Consider the following 18,525-nt stretch of genomic DNA (forward strand, 5'->3'; position numbering starts at 1 on the left):
GAATTAATAATAAAATAAATGTTTTGTTGTGCAAAATAATTACAAAATTCTATAAAAAGGGAACGGGAACGCGAAACAAGTTGAACCACAGATTTAGCGTGCGCGGCCACCCGCGCTCCCGCCTGACCACGCGCGCCCTCGGTACGAGCGCGAGCTTAGCGCGCTGCTGCGTTTGTCTTCGCTGTGCTAAGCGGCGGCGTCCAGGTCGAAATGTCGGAACTGATCGGCGGCATCGAGCCGGAGCCGGCGGATGTTAATCCGTTTCAGGTAGGAAAGTCGACTCTGCGGACGGGCACCGCTCGGGCTACGTCTTCTGTAGAAGAACGGTTGAGGAAAAGGCTGCTTATTGCCGCAGTTTGTCTGCTTGGGCCCAGTGAACCTCCAGCCGTGTCCGCGTTCGACAAGACCGCCTGGTGTTATAGGTGTAGGTCGCTTTTCACCTGCGCAACACTTTATTTATTTAGGTAGTAGAGCCAAACCAGCCTTCCGATAAACTATTCAACTGCTTAACTGTCAGTGGTTATTAGTATAAGTTTAGCCGAGCGATGTGCTTCATGGCCATTTAGCAGGTCCTGATGTTGAGGTTATCGGGCGTCTCTATGGTGCTTTGGGCTCACAGCCCGCTTCCAGGCGGGGGCTGGACACCGGACAGTAGGCTTAAGCAGGACTAGCCGGCCGAGAGAGACGATGTTGTAAAACGCTCCGATTAGATTGCAGATAACATGCTGATTGAAACGGCGGTGCATTTATCATGTATCTACATGTATTTATTGTAACGAAGCTTTGCGGGCCGCTGTTAAATAAATAGCTGGCTGTTTTTATGCAACCGATGGCGCTCTCCTCGCTGCGAGGTTCCACTTCGACTAATACAGAGAAAGGATGTTACTAAAGCAGAGAGACTTCCTTTCAATGTTACCAGTAACCTTGCATTTTGCCGTTTCTGTAACAATGTAACACTAAGGCCTAATTATTTTTAAAGCACTGTTCCCTTTAGAACAATGACATAATCTTTGACATCCTGTAGCCTTGGGTGTGTACCGGGCTTTTGTATTTCTGTGTACTTAAGGTGCTGTGTCAATACACACGGCTTTTAATATAGCAGGATTTCATGTCTCCTCTCTAGGGCCCAGACGATAGATTCAAACAATATTTAGAAAGAATATGTCCAGAAATGTGATTCAGCATATTCACATTACAGTGATAATTTCTAATGTGTTATGAACATTGAAATTTCGAATGAAATTGCAGTGCAAATGGAACCTGTAGTACAAATTAAATACAGAGAAAATAAAACATCCAACAACTCACCCTAATACACCTTTTGATCTGGGTAATGTTTGCTTGCTTGTGTGAATTCATCAGAGGATGTCATACTTAAAGAGAATCTATTGAAGTTGAGATGTTTCATTATGTGTAGTGTGTGAATGAAATAATATGCCTTTTCGTATTATAATGAAAATCAGTCGTTGTATTTGTTGAGGAGAAGTTTGAATAAATGTTGTGAGGTCTGTTTTTTTTTTGTTGCATGCCTTTCTCTGTTTGAAACTTAGCCTCTTCTAAAGGCTGGTTATTGTACTTTGTGTGTAGGATAGTCCAAGTTTCAGAAAACGTCCTAATTTGGAACCTGACACTCCACATCTTTTTTTTTTTTCCCCCCAGTTTTCGTGAACATTTTTTCCCAGTATCCTTAAATTGTCAGGTGGTTCATGTTATTGAAGTTGGTCTGTAATGGTGTATTTTTTGCCAAAGGGCTCAGTTTATAATACCTGGCATCAGTTCTGCTGTAACCTGTAAGTGCATCATTATAGGTCAGACCATCTTGTGTTGCTGGCTCACTTGAAGATGAAAATGATATTCTACCTGTTGTATGGATTTCAGGATCCCTCAGTAACGCAGGTGACTAGGACTGGTGTGGACCAGCTTGAGGAATTTAATCCTTTCACAGAGAACACAGTGTCGGTAAGATGCACCTTTTTTTTTAATTATTATTTTAAATAAGACATATTTTGTTGCTGAATTGAATTACTTCTAAGGGAGTACTGCCTTTGTATTGATAATGTATGCCTATTTTTGTTGCCATTTACTCACAAATTTATTGGTTTACTGCAGTTTCTCTCAGAAGGTAATGAGTTTGACCTTTAACCAGGGTGACAAGCAGGACCATTTCTCGTGTCCATTTCCTGCTTGCCAATGCTCTAATGTGACGCACCCAGAATCAGGCAGCTGTTCCGTTTCAGGCCAGCCAATTGGGGAGCACTGTCCCCGCCTCCACGCCAGCTGTCCTGCAGCCATCTGTGGAGCCCAGCCCACAGGTACAGGTCCTCCAAGGGGAGACCCCCCTCTCACACACTGCTGCTGTAATTGGTGAGCTGCCTGCCTGCCTTGCAGCCCCCGCTGGCTTCCCGCCCCAATCCCTCCTGCCTTCTCTCTTTCTCTCTCTCTCTCTCTCTCTCTGTGGCTCCCTAAGGCCAATCCATGCTTCACTTTTCCGTGTGCGCTTCCAGCCTGCGCACGCGGCGAGTGACGTGCATTTCGTCACCAGGAATATGCACCGGATGGTGTGAGTGTAAAGCCGAGATCTATTTGTCCAGCAGACATTATGCACGTCGGTGCAAGGAAATTAACTAGGTGATTTCAGTAGGCAGCACCACTGATTTTCACAGAGCAGAGGTCAACGAAGAAAGAGAAGAATAATTGTAGTTATGGTGAGCAGCAAATGAGGAGGTGAGGAAGTACCTGCATATTTTTTGAAATATGTACATAGGGTCCATGTGCATGACCCTATAATGGCACATGGATAAGTGAAGTATGAACTAGGCTTTATTGCCCTGCACCTTTCTGTTACTTTCCTGGTCTCTCCATGCCTGCTCTGATTCCTCTCCTTTCTCGCCAACCTTTTCTTGGTTCTCTCTCTTTCTGTCCGCCAGCTGCTCCTGCTGCTTCTGAGGATTGCCCAGTGTTAAACTGGGAGACTCTACGGCCATTTTAAGTTTTAAGGTCTGTGTAATGAATGATCCTCTAAAATGGTGTTTTATGTTGCATTATGTGGCCACAACGCAGTAAAAATTAACATGTGGGTGGTACGTCTTGAATGAACTTTCATTGCGGCTGCATGACGCTAATGAAATACATGGCAGTTGGATGTAATGTGGATCTAGTGGTCTGTAAGTTGCATGTTTTCACTCTGAACTAAAAGTCGTGTTCATTTTTACCAGTTTACCCATCTTATTACTGAGACAGTTAATGGTTTGGAACTAGGAACCATTTTTCATGTATGAGTGAAAGCCATTGACTGGTATCCTGTCCAGGATAGACCCCAGCATTGTGCTTTGTGCTATCTGAGACAGACTCCAGCCCCCACAATGATCTTGAGAAGGATAAGTAGTTGGATGGATGGTTAAAGGTCTTCATTGCATTATAGTTTTTTCAGTGTAATATAGTTTTCGTAAATATGGCTAAAAGGCAAGCTTCCTGCTTGTTGTATAGCTGTCTGTTTCACTTCACATCCTTTGAGCACTGCAGTAGGTGACGTGACAGGGAGACACTGTAATTTTCGACATTCCCCCCATCCCGGTGCCCATAGGCCGCTGCAGCAGCCGGCCAGGCCAACCTGCTCCGCCAGCAGGAGGAGCTGGAGAGGAAGGCGGCTGAGTTGGAGCGAAAGGAGCAGGAATTACGGAACCGGGCTGCCGCCACAGGTGAATTTTCGTTAAAAACTTGAGTATTATTCAGAAACCCTTTGGCCATTCAGCGAACCCAAACTTGAATTTCTTTAGCAAGTTTTTAACTTGCTAATGTCAACAAATGCATCAGTGTCAATTGGCATTTTTCCACTGGCATACGGGAACCAAGCTGCACCTCGACGAGAGACTAGTTACAGTGCGGTTACAGTGCGGTTCCAGCTCGCTTCGGTTTTGCACTGCAGAAGAGTCGACTCGGTAAAAGCGCTGCCAGGCTTGAAGAGCAAGAGTGACGTAAAACCGAAGGGATGCTTATGTACTTGTTCACATGGTGTACATCATGATTGACCATGTGCTATTCATTTCTGCTAGCAAGTCTGTGAGAATCACCTTGTTGGCATTGAAGGCTAGTGGAATTAGCATTTGTTTGTGTAATTTTGCATTATGAATTCTTTACGGAAATTTTTAAGTTCCGTGTTATCCGGAACACATCAATACATCACAATGTGCGATACTACTACTAATGAATAATATATAGATCAGGGTTCTTCAAATCTGGACCTTGATTCCAAATCCAGGCCTTGTTTTCAGTTCTCCCAGGTAGTTAGTTTAATAATGACTGATTCTGATTAGTCAGAGGCTTCACACCCGGCTCACAGGTAAAGGAAGGCTGGAAAACCAGCAGGACTCGGCCCTTGAGGACCCTGATTTGAATAACCCTGCTATAGATTATGCACTTTTTTCCTTCAGATAATCCATGCATATCACCACAGAACACCGGTTTCTCCCTGCATTTCAACCAACCAGATGGTAACTCAACCAGTTTGGTTGGTCACACTTTCAGCCCTGCTAGTTAACGGTTATGTTGGCTCTGGTACAGGCTCGGATAATGTACTATGGAAAACCATCAGTTTGTGGTACAGCTTGGTTCTTGGTGGCAGTAGAAATGTGCCAAATACTGTCTCCCACTCACCTCCCTCCCTCACAGTCCATTTGAACTTTCCACTCCTTTGATAGGCAAAGAAAACAACTGGCCCCCCCTGCCGAAGAGCTTCCCCATCAAGCCCTGCTTCTACCAGGATTTCTCAGCAGAAATCCCCACTGAGCACCAGAGACTTTGCAAGATGATGTATTACCTTTGGATGTGTGAGTATGGCACCCAGCAGTGGCCTTTGTTGGAGGTTTGGGTGGATGGTTTCATACTTGATGAATGAATGTGGAGCTGTCATTGGCTCCATGACGGTGCTGATTTGTCCTCCTTTCTCTCATTGGCTCCATGATGGTGCTGATTTGTCCTCCTTTCTGTCATTGGCTCCATGACGGTGCTTTGATGTCATTTTGTGATTTCTCCTCCTTTCTGCTGTTGGTGACATTTGGCTGGTTTTATTTATTCAGGGAGCTGCAGATGTGTATATATTCAGTTGCCCGTTGGTAGTGAATGCTCTCTCTGCTTGATTTATATACTTCTGCTTATTTAGGCAGCTATTTATAATTCACTTGCAGCTTTCTGTACTCGCAGCAGACGCCATCATAGAGGTGAAACTGATGACTTTTTAGTCTGGTCATTAACTCCCCCCCCCCCCCCCCCCACAGTTCACTGTGTGACTCTCTTCCTGAACCTCCTGGCGTGCCTGGCATACTTCACAGTGGACAAGTCCTACGGAGTTGACTTTGGCCTGGCGATCATCTGGCTCATCCTCTTCGCGCCCTGCTCGTTCCTCTGCTGGTACAGGCCGATCTACAAGGCCTTCAGGTGTGTCGTCAGTAGCTCTGCGCCCGCGTCACACGCCCAGCGGCGCGGTTTACCACCACAACCATGTGTTTGCGCTTGCTCACTACTCTAAACATTAAATGAATGCGTTCCATAGTTAGGAGATACTGCAGCAGCATGTTCTGCTAACCAGCTAGCCAGCTATGATCTTATTTTTATTTATTTTTTTATGTTTTTGGAGGGCAGGGTGCCCCTAAAGTGACTTTTAGAGTGGGGGACAAGTTCTTGCGACTGCTAAGATTTAATCCCACCATTGTTTGCTCTCCTAATATCGGTTTGCATCTGTCTTCTAGGTCTGACAGCTCCGTCCATTTCTTCTTGTTCTTCTTCATATTCTTCTTCCAAATAATCGTGTTTGTCATCCAGGCGGTGGGCATTCCCAAATGGGGCAACAGGTAGGTTCCTTAGGAACATTTCACAGAGGCCCTGCGTGTCAAAGCATGTGTGTTTGGGGTGAAAGCCGCCGTTCACATGTTTTATACGCCTCAAGCCGTGTCCAGGTAACAATCACATTTGCTCAAATTCATCAGATTGCCATCATATGCAGTGTCCATTGATATCAGGTTAAGCGTGTTGTTGAAGGGTACAACAGCGTACAATAGCAGGGTTTCTCCTCATTTCAGCGGGTGGATTAATGCCATTTCCGTGGTTGGCAGTAGCCCTCCTGTCGCCATCATCATGATGGTGGTGGCTGCATTCTTCACTGCCTGTGCTGTTCTCTCCTTCGTCCTACTGAAACTGGTAGGTTGCATCTTTGTCTCAGACTGGATATACTCAGTGTTTCATGTTCCTGTCAGCTTTATAGTTGATGAATCAACATGAAGTATAATGTTCTCCACACTGTCTAAACAGAGCCTTGTTAGTTATGACTAATTTCTGTATATAACTAGAAATCACTATAATTATTCCATAAAGCTGTGTTAAACTATCTGTAAATGTTCTCATTTATTTGAACACCGCCTCCGAAAATATGCAGTACAGCCACAGTACAAGTAGTTCTTGCTCCTGAATTACGAGCTTATATCGTTAAAAGAATTTTTCATAATTTAAAAAATAGCCATACAACTCAACGCGCGCTGCCAAAAATTTCAACCGTTGCCAAAGTTTTCAGATAACTTTGCTTTATGAAATCTGCCTGTGCATGCCGGATTTGTACCTTGTACTTCTGCACACGCGCAACATTACACTTTACGGCATATTTTGTGATAGTGCCTGATTTGTACCACTTTGTTTCATGTCCCAACCTGATCCCGATCATACCTCAGGTTCATTTCACGTACAGTTTGTGAGCGATCTCCACCAGCTCCCAGTGGGATACATGAAAAAACCAATCTGCTTTGCACAGTGACCAAAATTGATTTTGAATGTTGGTTATAGCAAAGAAGGATTTTTTGTTTAAATGTGCGAATATTTTAAATTAAATGTTAATTCTAATAATACGTTTGTTTCCGTTATTTGCCAAAAATGTATTATTTTGGCTAGAACGAAAGTAATTTTTATAACATTTCTATGAGAAAAAAAAAACCTTCCCACTTGAGACGTTCTTGGAGCATCATGTGGCTCAGTGGACTAAAGCCTCTGTGGCTGTCAGTGGAAGGTCTTCGGTTCAAGCCCAGCCTTGGCATTTCTGCAGATCCTTGAGCTAGGCCCGTAACCCCCAGTTCCCTGGGTGCTACAACAGGTGGCTGCCCTTTACAGCAAACCTACAGAGAGCAATTTGGGAGGGATCAATGACCTATCAGTTGTTATTATTAATACTACTAATAATACTAATAATAATTAGTGAGCGATAATTTGGAAGGAATTAGCTCGTAAAGTCAAACTACCTGTACTGGTAAGGTACATCGGGATGCTGTGATCCAGTATAACAACATTTTAGGAATGTTTTCATAACAATGCTGCCATTTGCAGGTGCACTCGCACTACCGCCGAACGGGTGCCAGCTTCCAGAGAGCCCAGCAGGAGTTCTCCCAGGGCGTCCTCACCAGCAGAACCTTCCAGACTGCTGCGGCTACTGCAGCCTCCTCTGCTGCTCAGGGTGCATTTCAGGGGAATTAGAAACCCGACCCACTGCTATCCTGACACACAATGTCTCCATCACCCTAGTCCCTTGTTACACAGGCCCATTATGGCTCGCTGTCCTTCATGCCACACTTGTAGTTGCCTAGCAGACTGGCTGACATTGGAAAGAATAGACACCAGAGGGCGCTGGTACTTTCATAGAAAGACCTCATGGGTTTTTTCAGCCTTAGTTCCTGAATGGCCTACGCCACACGGTTTGACGGGTTTATTTAGAAGGACAGGTGGACAAGGCGAGTTGAACAGGTCTATTGTACAGCGATTCTCTTGAGTTTAGATGACTGTATTATAATGCATGTGCTTCCTTTGGGCTAATTTAAAAATTTGATCTCTACTCCAACACAGGAATCATGTTGACGATATTTAAATTTTGTCCCTTATTACAAAGCCCTCAAAATGTCAAATAAGCGACTGACTGGAAAAATCAGGTTCATGATGAGGTTCATAAGTAATCATTTAGGATGCTAGTGCAGATTTTCTTCTAGGGGAATTTTAATGCAATGTTTCTATGTCTGCTTTATTCTTTTTTTTTTCCATGCTATCAAATCAGGTCAGTCTACTTAACAGGCTTTCTTCTGTTTTAGAAGGTCTGTTATTTGATAAGGCTTATTTTATTTATAATTTGTTTTATGACTATTGCTAGTTCATTGTTCATTTCATGTCCAGCTCATGCTCGTGAAGGCAACAGAATTTAAATCATAACAGGTTTTATTTCAGCTTCTAAATCAGTGTTTCCCGACCCGGCCTTCGGAGTCCCCCAGAGTCCACCGTTATGTACCAGGAGCTGGGAGGGAGCAAAAATGTGAGCTATTGAGGGCCCCCCGAGGACTGGGTTTGGAAACACTGCTCTAAATGATCATTGATCAGGGCTCATTTAAATCATAAAGCCCACAACATTTTAAGTGTGTTACATACCATTGTTTCTGAAGTGATTTATGTCTGATTTAAAAAAGATGGAAATAATTTAAGTGCCAGACTGTTTCAGTGCTATGCCAAGATTAATCTTTTCTAAAATGTTTTTCTTAATTGAAATGAAATTATCTGCTACCTTAATCATTAATGTATTAGTGAATTGCCTGGTATTCCTTATTAATAAAACTATTTTTATAAGGAAATGCTTCATGTTCCCAAAACCTGTCTAAAATCATCTGTTCTGATTCTTATCCGAAAAAAAATATATATATATTGGACTTCATGTACAAAAGATGAGTGTTGGGAATGTCGGTTTATCACCGGACCAAAGGTTATATGGATCCTTCCCTGCTCTTCGTTTTCCGCTTTTTCCTGGTCTCCCTGCTTCTCCTCATTTTGTCTGGCTCTCCCTTCCTTCCTGTTGGCCTCCCTGTCATTTCACTGGTGGTCCTCATAATGTCATTGACATCACAGCACTCTTAATGTTTTCCATGGGTGACAGAAAGACATGCCAACTAAGGAATCTCGCGTTACTTCTTGCATTCCTCAACAATGCATCTCTAATATAGACTGAAATTTAATAACGTTGAATGTATGAATATATATATCAAACTGTAGCCATGTGGTCATGAAATATCACTGTCCGAAAGACTAAAGGGTGGAACTAAAGTTAAGCATTTTGTTTCCCATCCTCGGTTTAAGTGTTACATACTGCGAGACTCGCTACCTTTCCTCTTTTCCTTTTAATGTGCTTCGAATGCTGTGAGACTGTTTGTTGTCCCTTATGTGCGTTCATGGAAAGAAAACCACACATACATTTGCATCTCACATCCTGCACAATCAGCTGTCACCCACAAACAATTCATCTACTTTCAAAGCTAATTAAAGTTCAGTAAAAGATAAGAAGATCTCCAGTCCCTTGATTCTCTAACCAGAATCAACTGTCCATGTTGGCCGCTTCAGCCAGTGTTCATTCAGTATAGAAGTGCTAAGCTACAATCCCATTCACTCATTTGAGTCTGTGTTTAATTGTTTACCAGGGTAATATCTAAGGGTGTGTGTGTGTATGTATATGTATATGTATATGTATATGTATATGTATATGTATATGTGTATATATATATATATATATATATATATATATATATATATATATAGATAGATAGATAGATAGATAGATAGAGATAGATAGATAGAGATAGATAGATAGAGATAGATAGATAGATAGAGATAGATAGATAGAGATAGATAGATAGAGATAGATAGATAGAGATAGATAGATAGAGATAGATAGATAGAGATAGATAGATAGAGATAGATAGATAGAGATAGATAGATAGAGATAGATAGATAGAGATAGATAGATAGAGCTGGATAGCTGAGTCGGCATTTCTGATGCTGAAGGACCCAGACTCGGCCTGAGGTTGACCCAACCCATTCCTCAGGAATTTCCCTGTGGGAGCAGTAAATGTTTACCTGCTGGTGTGGCTGAGCAGGATAGGACTCTGTGACCAGAAGGTCATTGGTTCAAATCCGAAGCTTCGCAGAGTGATTTCACTATTGGGCCCTTGAGCGAGGCCCTTAACCCCAATCGCTCTAGGAACTGGCAAAGGCAATAACAAAACACCGTCTAACCATCATGTTCAACAATAAAAATAAACTAAAAATGTATTTTGATCAAACTTGCCTGGGTGGGCCAGGGAGTAATGTGGGCGGGCCAGTGCCGCCCTGGCCCATTACTGGCTACGCGCCTGCCCTGTACCGTTACTTTATGCGATGGTCACGTACACTTCCTGTGTTATTTGACGTCCTTGGTAGCTGCTGGCATTATTAGGCTATCATATGTATTTGTTAATTAAAGGGCCCTTGGTTTACAGGCGCTGAAAATATTTTCAGGAGATACGGTGGGAATCACCGTAAAAGGAAAAATCTCCTAACTGAAACCCGTGATCATGTACTATGCGACGTGCACTACACTGTCGGGGAACCTACAGCATATCCTCAATTATTAATGAGATTCAATGAGAATCGCTCTGAAGTGGTAGAACAACCCTGATGACAAAAAATACCATCATCCAAAGACTTGGTCATAGGTGACTTGTACGACTCCAGTTTCCCCGATAGGGTGCGCCAGAAACACACTTTCCTGTCTGCAGTGTGTTTATCTGGGAAAAGAAACATATTGAATGGTGAACCTAAAGTATTTATTCTTGTATCGCACACATGAAAGCATTTTTTATTTTTATTCATTATTATTCTTTAAATTCCTGACTATTTAAGACACTATCGGTGGCGTTAGTAATTAGTAGGCCTACTAGGCCTATTTGATACACGGACAGTAAAATGTTGCCCTTTGGAAGAGTAAATTCCTGTTACAAACTGTCGCGGTATGAAATGAATATATTGCATATAAGACGACGTTTTAATTTAGTTTCTTAATAATAAGCACAAACTACATATAAAGATACATCTTATGATATCGCTTTCCATCTCCGCCCACGTGTATTTTGGTTTTATAAGCCACTCATTTGCTCTTAACTCTCAAAATCATCTATTTTTGGATGTGCGATCAGTTGATTCCCTATCGTCTTTCATAATTGGTGGGTTAAGATTAGCGACCATCCAAAACCATAAACCTTAGGTACTTTTATCTTCCGCGTCTCTCAAAACAGACGAAGAAAATTCTCCGAAAATACTGGACGTGTCTGGTGCCGCACCCGTAAGGCTGTGCCAGCCAAATTACATGGGCAACGGGCTCTATAAACCACATAAAGAGGGTTAAATATCGACAACTACTAAACTGGGCCTGGAGAGACCTCTGTGATTATGCCGAGGGTTTTGGGATAATGAGCTACACGGATGTCATAACTACAGCTAAGAGACGTGACCTCTGTACTACACAAACGGCAAATATCTTTCATCTACCATTCTGGGACCTGTGGCCTGTACTACGAAGCGGGGTTACTGGCTTATCGGGGTAACTTGTCAGATTTAAGGTAGTCTGGGCAAAATGTAAGTGAACGAATATGAAGTCCATTTAAACTGTACGTGGTACCTTAAATCCGACAAGTTACCCCGATAAGCCAGTAACCCCGCTTCGTAGTACAGGCCAGAGTTCATACAAACTTCTTGTAATGCAGAGACGATAGTAAACAAAAAATGTTTGGTTCAATATGGCGACTTTGTATGTGTGTGTGTGTTTTTTTTAATTATTATTTAGAAATAGCACCTCTAGTCCCAAGTCTGCGAGCATGTGATTAATGACGGCTGAATTCCTTAAATATGTCGAGCATTATATTTACACACTGCCAGATTAGATGTGTGACAAATTAAAATAAATAAATTGCATATCCTATATATATTGCGATCGACCAGCCTTATGCCCAGTACTGCTCCAAACCCTCCTCCGCCACCCAGGTTATTGGTCAGAAGATGGATGTATTTTTTGTTTGTTTAAAGTCTCGCTGTTCCCGAGGAATTTATAGAATTAAATAGTTTCAACCTTATAAGAAAGAAAACATACATGCATCGGTTCATTAAATAGTATTTTTCTAAACTGTTTCTAATACCTAGTTAGTTCAAATGGGTTGCAACGTAAGAACTGCCTAGTCTTTCCATAAGCAATCGATGTGGGGATACACTGCCAGCTTGGTTTGCCGACCGAAAAAATAAAAAAAAAAGGGGGGGGGGACTTCGCCACTCCCCTTTAACGGGTAAGACTCTAGCTGTGAGTAGCACTTTTCCGTAGACGGTCTAGCGTTTAGCTGGACAGTTAGTTCGCGTTAACGGGAACTAACGGGAATCAAAGCTTTAGGCAGCCGGACCGGGCAAAACGACGCGGAGTCCAAGACGAAGCGACTCGGTCGTTGTCCTCCTCTTGTCCTGTTATTTTTTCCAGACAAATAAACCACTAGGATGCACAGAATAACGGGAAAGTCCAAGGACGAGATCCTGGTTGAGATGAAGAACCCAGAGGACTCGCAGAGTGGAGGTAGGCTGAGGTCTACACCCAGGGCGGGGGCACTTTGAATGTAGCGTCCCGTGTATGGGATAGGGAGCGTTTCTCCTGTCTGGTTACCCGTGGGCTCAGAGATGTCCCAAAGGTGCTTCTCCGTCACATTTTCAAGTTTATCGCAATAAAAGCTATACAATAATGCCATTTGACATGAAATTTAATGTTCAGGGCTTTATGGTCTTTTTTTTTTTTACCGTTTCTCAAGTATGTAGGAACTTGTAATAGTTTTAAGAGAAATAAGATTATCTCTGGCTCACTCCCTCTGATAACATGTTAGATTTGTAGGCTAACACGTAAACGCAGTGATTTTATTCTGCTTACTAGAGATTCTCTCTCTTCGGGGATAAACTAAGTTCAGTACTGGCAAGAAAGTGACGTCATTCGGGAGCATACGGCGAGCAAAACGGGTAAATGGGAGCCCCCCCATGTCCAAAGCAAATGCCTACACCCCACCTCAGCCAACCTCCCCAGTTTGGATTAGGAAACGTGATAGAAAACATATAGGGCCTTCAGATTGTGTTTAAGCTTCTAAATCAAAACAATGAAGTGCGTTAACAAGAAAAAATTATATATACACATTTCATTCATTTGTGAATTAAAAGGTTTTGGAAAGTATTTATTTAACATTATTTAGTATTAATGGTTTTCCTGACTTTTTATCGTTTGTAAAGTGTTTTTTAGCCTATGGTAATACTGGCAGGCCGTCTGCGGTAGAATTCTTGCAAGTGTCCGCACTTTCTTTGCTGGGAGAAACTGGCCGTCCTCCGGCCGCGGAGTTATTTTCGGCGCAGGCGGGATCCTCCCCTTTAATGCCGCCCTGCAGCACCGCCTGGACGCGCTTCCAGCTCATCATAGGGATGAAAGCGGAGGCTTCGCACGGCCCTCAGCATTTCCGCGGGTGATCTCCGGCCTCTTGGGTAGCAGCGTTGAGGCTCCCATCCCGCGTTACTCCTTTTTTATATGGAGGACTGATAATCTCACGAAGTACCAGCTTTTGTGGAAAAGAATAATTATTATTGATGGGCGTTTTCAGTTCAATCGTGCGATTTGAAGTTCTGTCATTCATTATACTATGTAGATCTGAGGACGTTCTTGTCACATTCTAATCGGGTTTTCGGCAGTATGTTTTTAAATTCTGGGCCTATTTATTTATTTATTTATTTATTTTTCCGTGAGTCACACTCGGGGTAAATGCGGCTCATCCCTTCATTACTGCATTCCCACAATTCCCAGCTGATGTGCTTTTGTGTTTTGCACCTAATGAGCGCCGGGGGCTCCTGGCGTGTTTGGGCTCTGAGCCCGTGTTGCTGTGGCTGGTCGGCCGTTTCCGGGGAGGCAGGGGCTGGCGGCTGGCCCCCCCTTGGAGTGCCTGTGTCCCTCGAACCTGGCTGAGCGCTTGGGTACAGCTGCTCTGTGTTGTGTGTTGGAGCCCCAGCATGGTGGGGATTAATGTCGCGCTGTGTGGTATAACTAGGCAGCCGAGTGTGGTGCTTACACTTCTGGAAAGAGAAGGGGCATGTTAGAAGTTTCCTCACACTTTGCCCTGGGGTGTTTCTTCTCCAGCTCGTAAACAGGCCCCTAACTTTGTCCTGTCATGACATCACCACTTCCATGCACCTGCTCAGAGCCACATAGCTGTCCTGGTGCCCAAGGGCATAACTTTGGGTTGAGCACTGGGAGGGGTTGGGGTCTCCACCCATTTAAGGGGGTCCAGGGGGTTGTATTAACTGGTTAATTGCTGTCACTTTGTAACTGTTCCCTTGGGGACATATTAGGGGAAAACAGGACAGGGTTCTGAATTTAAATGAAGCTGGCATTTCCCATTTGTGCAGCTGCTTTGGAATTCCTAATTTCACACATCCCTTCTTGAGACACACACAGAGAGATGAGAGAGAGGCTTGGGGTCTGAACCATTTGTCCAAGGTCCCTGGAGCTTTTTTGGCTTCGCGCAAAGACCCAGTAGGGATGTGGCTGTTCTGCCAAGCACAGGATTCAAACTGGCAACCTTCCGATCACAGGCACTAACCAGCTGAGCCACAGGTTAGTGTTCAGCGACCCGCTTCATATCCCAATAAGTCCAATAAAGTGAACAGACAACCTTTAAAAAAGCCATAGTAAAAGGCTGATGTCCGTTTCTCTCTGTTGCCAGGCAGATGTGGGTGTGAGGTGCTGACGCCAGCATATGTCCCCCCCCCATGAGTCATTAAGCCACACGACAGGCATGCTTCACAGTGCCCTAGGAAGATGGCCACAGGACTGGAGTAAACTGCACAGAAGTGGCCATTTAAAGGGGCACACAATATGCACTGTATAAGTATGGGCATGGTACCAGTACTGCCACCTAACTACTGTATATAGAACATTAAAAAACAGCAAATTGTTTTATTTTTAGCGTCTGGCCCAAGGAAAGATATTTTGTAATCAACGTCTTTAGAAGACCACCTGGAAAACCCTTCAGCCCGGTTACGGTCTGAAAGTATAACGTATTAAATCCAGGTTGGTTCAAAATGACGGCCTTGTGAGAGAACGTTCCGGGCCGTGCGCTCTCGCTGATTTTTTCCACGACGATGTAAACAGATTACCCAGCGGCTCCTTTTTGCTTCGCTTGTGGACTTTCACGGACATGAAGGCAAACATGGCCGAGTACTTCTGCTCAAAGAAGACCGCTGGTTCCTATCTCTCTCTTTTCCAGCTGGCAGTGTGTCCTGTAAAGCAGGGCTTCCCAAGGCCTGCTCCAGTATTCCACCCGGCCGCAAAATGCTGGGGGTGTGGGGCAGGGGTTGGTTACTTTCCAAAAATAAACTAGCGTTTTTTACAACCCCTGACGGTTATACATTGTGATGACCTTTTTTTTTTTTTGTTAAAAAACAGGGAACCACTTAACCTTATTAAATCCTTCCTGTCGATCGATGTGCCGGCAGTTAGAATACAGCGTATTCAGTAAAATTAATCTGCCCATATGAAGCCTTCAGAGACGGGTACTGCCACGCTGCTCTTATCATAGTTCTTGCAGTTCAGCTCTATTCATGGTGTTTTATGGCCTTGTTATTGACAGAAAGGCTCCAGCTCTGGACCAAGGATGTTGCCATAGGAACCTGCCCTGTAATTACATTTGTCCATTTGTACTCCTGTAATCCTGTCTGTAACTGAGGTCTTCCAGCCGCAGAGTCCCACGCTTCAGCCTTACTCTCAGTCGCACGTCTGTGTTTCCTTGGTCCTGACCTGGACGGAGTGCTCCCCCCCCCCCCCAGCCACGGATTATTAGTTCATGGTGTCTGTCTGGCCTTGCCTGCATCTCTGTGGGCTGTTCCTCCCTCATGACCAGTTTTCTATCAGAGTAACAATTTTTAGTCCTATGAACGAATGTTACGATTGAGGAATTGGAAATGTTCAAAGTGTCCAGTATTCCTGATGTTCCCAGAATGCTGTCCCAATACTACCACCATTACTGCAATTAAGAGTAATAATAGCATAACAACAAAGGAATGGCACGATAGAGCAGTAGGTATCTTTGCCGCTTTGCATCTCAGATGTCATGGCTTCAAGGCTGGATGCTACCTTTGCTGTAGACACATATCGCTTTTTTTAAAATAATTGACAGAACCTTTGTTAAAATATAAAGTGTGGAAATGATGTTTCATTAACGTTGCAGTAAGAACTATTTCTATTTCTTCTCGTCTTGCACAGTTTTTGCAGTGTCTGCACTTTTTGCACACTTGCCCTTTATGTCGTCCTGTGTGGATGTAGTGTTTTACGTAGCGCCGTGGTCCGTCCCCTTTCACTATGTACTTTATCACTGTATATGGGTGAAATGACAATAAAAGCCACTTGACTTGACTTGAACATTCCCTGTTAGCTGGGAATGTGCCCATTTATTCATTCATATCTGTGTTTTGTGCTCTGATGATTAAAAGCCTGCTTTGCTTGTGTTGCTTTTATGCCGAGAGAGCGATTCTTCGATGCAAAGCTGTCTTGGCTGTGATTGGGCGATATGCAAATCAGTGTTGCCGAGCGGCCTCTGATTGTTAATCTCATTATGATGCTGCGCTGAGGTCACTGCCAGTTTTGCTAACATTACCAAATGGGCAACTTTGGAGCTCTGTTTACACATTTGCAGCGGTGGGGGGGTGGGGGTGCTTATGTAAATCGGCTGGGTTTCCTGCATGCACCTGTGTATCCGGTGGACAATCCAGCAAATGCCTGGGTGTTTGATGGTAAATGGAAGCCGGTCAGTCGGGCAAAAATAGTGGGCAGCTGGGGGGGGGGGGGTACAGGATTACACAGGACCCCTCCTTGGTGTTGCTGGGCTTTCTGGGTCTGCAGTGCACGCAACACACCATCTACAGGGATGCAGTCGTACTGTTAGATACATCTGCTGGGTTCTGATGTTAAGACCATCGGAAAGTTCTGGAAAAGTTCTTATTAAGCAAAGGAGTAAGTATGTAGGAGGATAATGGATTCCTTCCCTGCCAGAAGCCGCTGTGTTTTTTTCGGCTTCCTGTGATGACTAAAAACAGTTTATGGGCGTTATAAAGACCTGGCACTCCCCCAGTGGATGACTTGGACTTTCTGTGCCCTGATAGACGAGCAAGGTCATTGCAGGGCATTGATAAGGGCCTTTGCATTGTGGCTGGCAGGTCTACTCCCTTGCAGGGCATCATAACCACAGCTTTTGACCGGGGTGTTGTTTTTATTTTTATTTCCCTGAGATTAGCTGCAAAAAAAGGTCCATGGATCCGTGCCCTGGGACACTTTGACGCTCAGCTCTGCCAACCAATCAGCATTTTCACCTTAAAGAAGGTGGCAGCGATTCGGTTCGGCCACTGTAATTATTTGGATAGGTCAGGAATGCCAGGGCACAGTGATTTCCATACCAGGGGTGCAGATTGCGGCTGACCAGTCTCTACGGCGATTGGTGCCCAGTTTGTGCCCGCCGGAGGCGTCGACGGCATGCAGAGCTTTAGCTGGCATGTGCTGATGAATGCCCCCTCTGTGATGCCATCTCTGGGCTTTTCTGCGTGGTCTGCACCGTCTCTGCGGTTTAACCTGACGACTGGGGGATTTTGGACATCAGGGGCAACTATTTACATCAGTTTGCTCAGCAGTTTGGAATTCCTGCCAGTTAGCTGGCATTTCTGGAGACTCTCTCCATCATCAGATTATTTGGTCATCAGTAAGAAAGTTCCTGGTAAGAGAGTGTGGAGATCAGACGGGCCCCAAGGACAGAGAGGCTGTTGGTCTTGGCTGAATCCGAAGAGGTTTTAATGGTATCATGCGCATGTATTTTTTGGTGGGTGCAAAGTGTTGACAGGTATGGGATGTGATCTGGCCCTGTGGACTGCTGGCACTGTCCTTTCCGGGTTTGGGGGCTCCCTGCGTTGCCTGCTGAGGTCATCGGGTCGTACCCAACACCAGCCTGCACCACTGAGCATCTGCCTGAACGCACGTGGTGCAGTCAGTCAATTCTGTGTTTCCAAACTGGGCCTTTCACATGGTTTGGGGACATATTCCCAAAGTGTGAGATATAAACAGCCAATGTTTTTTGGAATTTTCTGTCACCGTTGTGTGAGGATGTTTGTGTGGGTGGTTCCCAGCCAAATTTAGTTTAGTTAGTCGTCTTTCCCGATGGGGGCGGGGGGGGATGAAACACCAGGATGAATTAGGAATGTAAACTGCTGCGTCCATAACCATTAAGGTTAATTACTGCTGAAGATTGGTGTTCATTACACTTAAGTGATAAGAATGTAGCATAACATGACGTGTTATGACCGGTTTTCTTTGTATGGATTTCCCATAAATTCTTATCACTGAAGTTTATCAACGTGACCCCTTGGCTCACGTTGGGTGGCGAGCGTCATTGGTGGAAGGCCACTGAAGATGAACATGTGGTCATCCAATCGAAAAGCAGCAGATGGAACAGGACCAATCTGAGAAGGTAACTAAAAGTCTGAAGCAGGATGTCTCTCTTAAATGGTGGATATTGGTTGGAAAACCTGTTTTTCTTGTTTTTGAGGTTCTCATAATAGTGTGGAGCAGATGGCCACCTCAATACTGCAACACGTGAGATT

At 44.2% G+C, this 18,525-nt stretch overlaps 2 protein-coding genes across 5 annotated transcripts in view; both read left to right on the forward strand.

Annotated features, from left to right (window-relative positions):
- Positions 1-60: 60 nt before the first annotated feature.
- LOC111857406 (secretory carrier-associated membrane protein 2-like) lies at positions 61-8,645 on the forward strand. The gene is made up of 9 exons (XM_023838247.2): positions 61-267; positions 1,879-1,959; positions 2,238-2,312; positions 3,584-3,698; positions 4,698-4,826; positions 5,274-5,433; positions 5,745-5,846; positions 6,075-6,192; positions 7,363-8,645. Exons 1-9 carry the CDS (start codon positions 211-213, stop codon positions 7,507-7,509), a joined length of 984 nt encoding a protein of 327 aa, XP_023694015.1. The 5' UTR covers positions 61-210; the 3' UTR covers positions 7,510-8,645.
- A 3,195-nt stretch (positions 8,646-11,840) lies between these two features.
- Positions 11,841-18,525, forward strand: part of ano5a (anoctamin 5a) — a 34,621-nt gene continuing 27,936 nt past the window's right edge. For all 4 annotated transcript variants that reach the window (XM_072698489.1, XM_072698490.1, XM_072698491.1 and 1 more), the window contains exon 1: positions 11,841-12,433. In XM_072698489.1, coding sequence (XP_072554590.1) covers positions 12,358-12,433 — 76 coding nt within the window. In that variant the 5' untranslated portion in view covers positions 11,841-12,357. The remainder of the gene's footprint in view (positions 12,434-18,525) is intronic.

This window comes from Paramormyrops kingsleyae, chromosome 13 (assembly GCF_048594095.1).
Source record: "Paramormyrops kingsleyae isolate MSU_618 chromosome 13, PKINGS_0.4, whole genome shotgun sequence".
Lineage (NCBI taxonomy): Eukaryota > Metazoa > Chordata > Actinopteri > Osteoglossiformes > Mormyridae > Paramormyrops > Paramormyrops kingsleyae.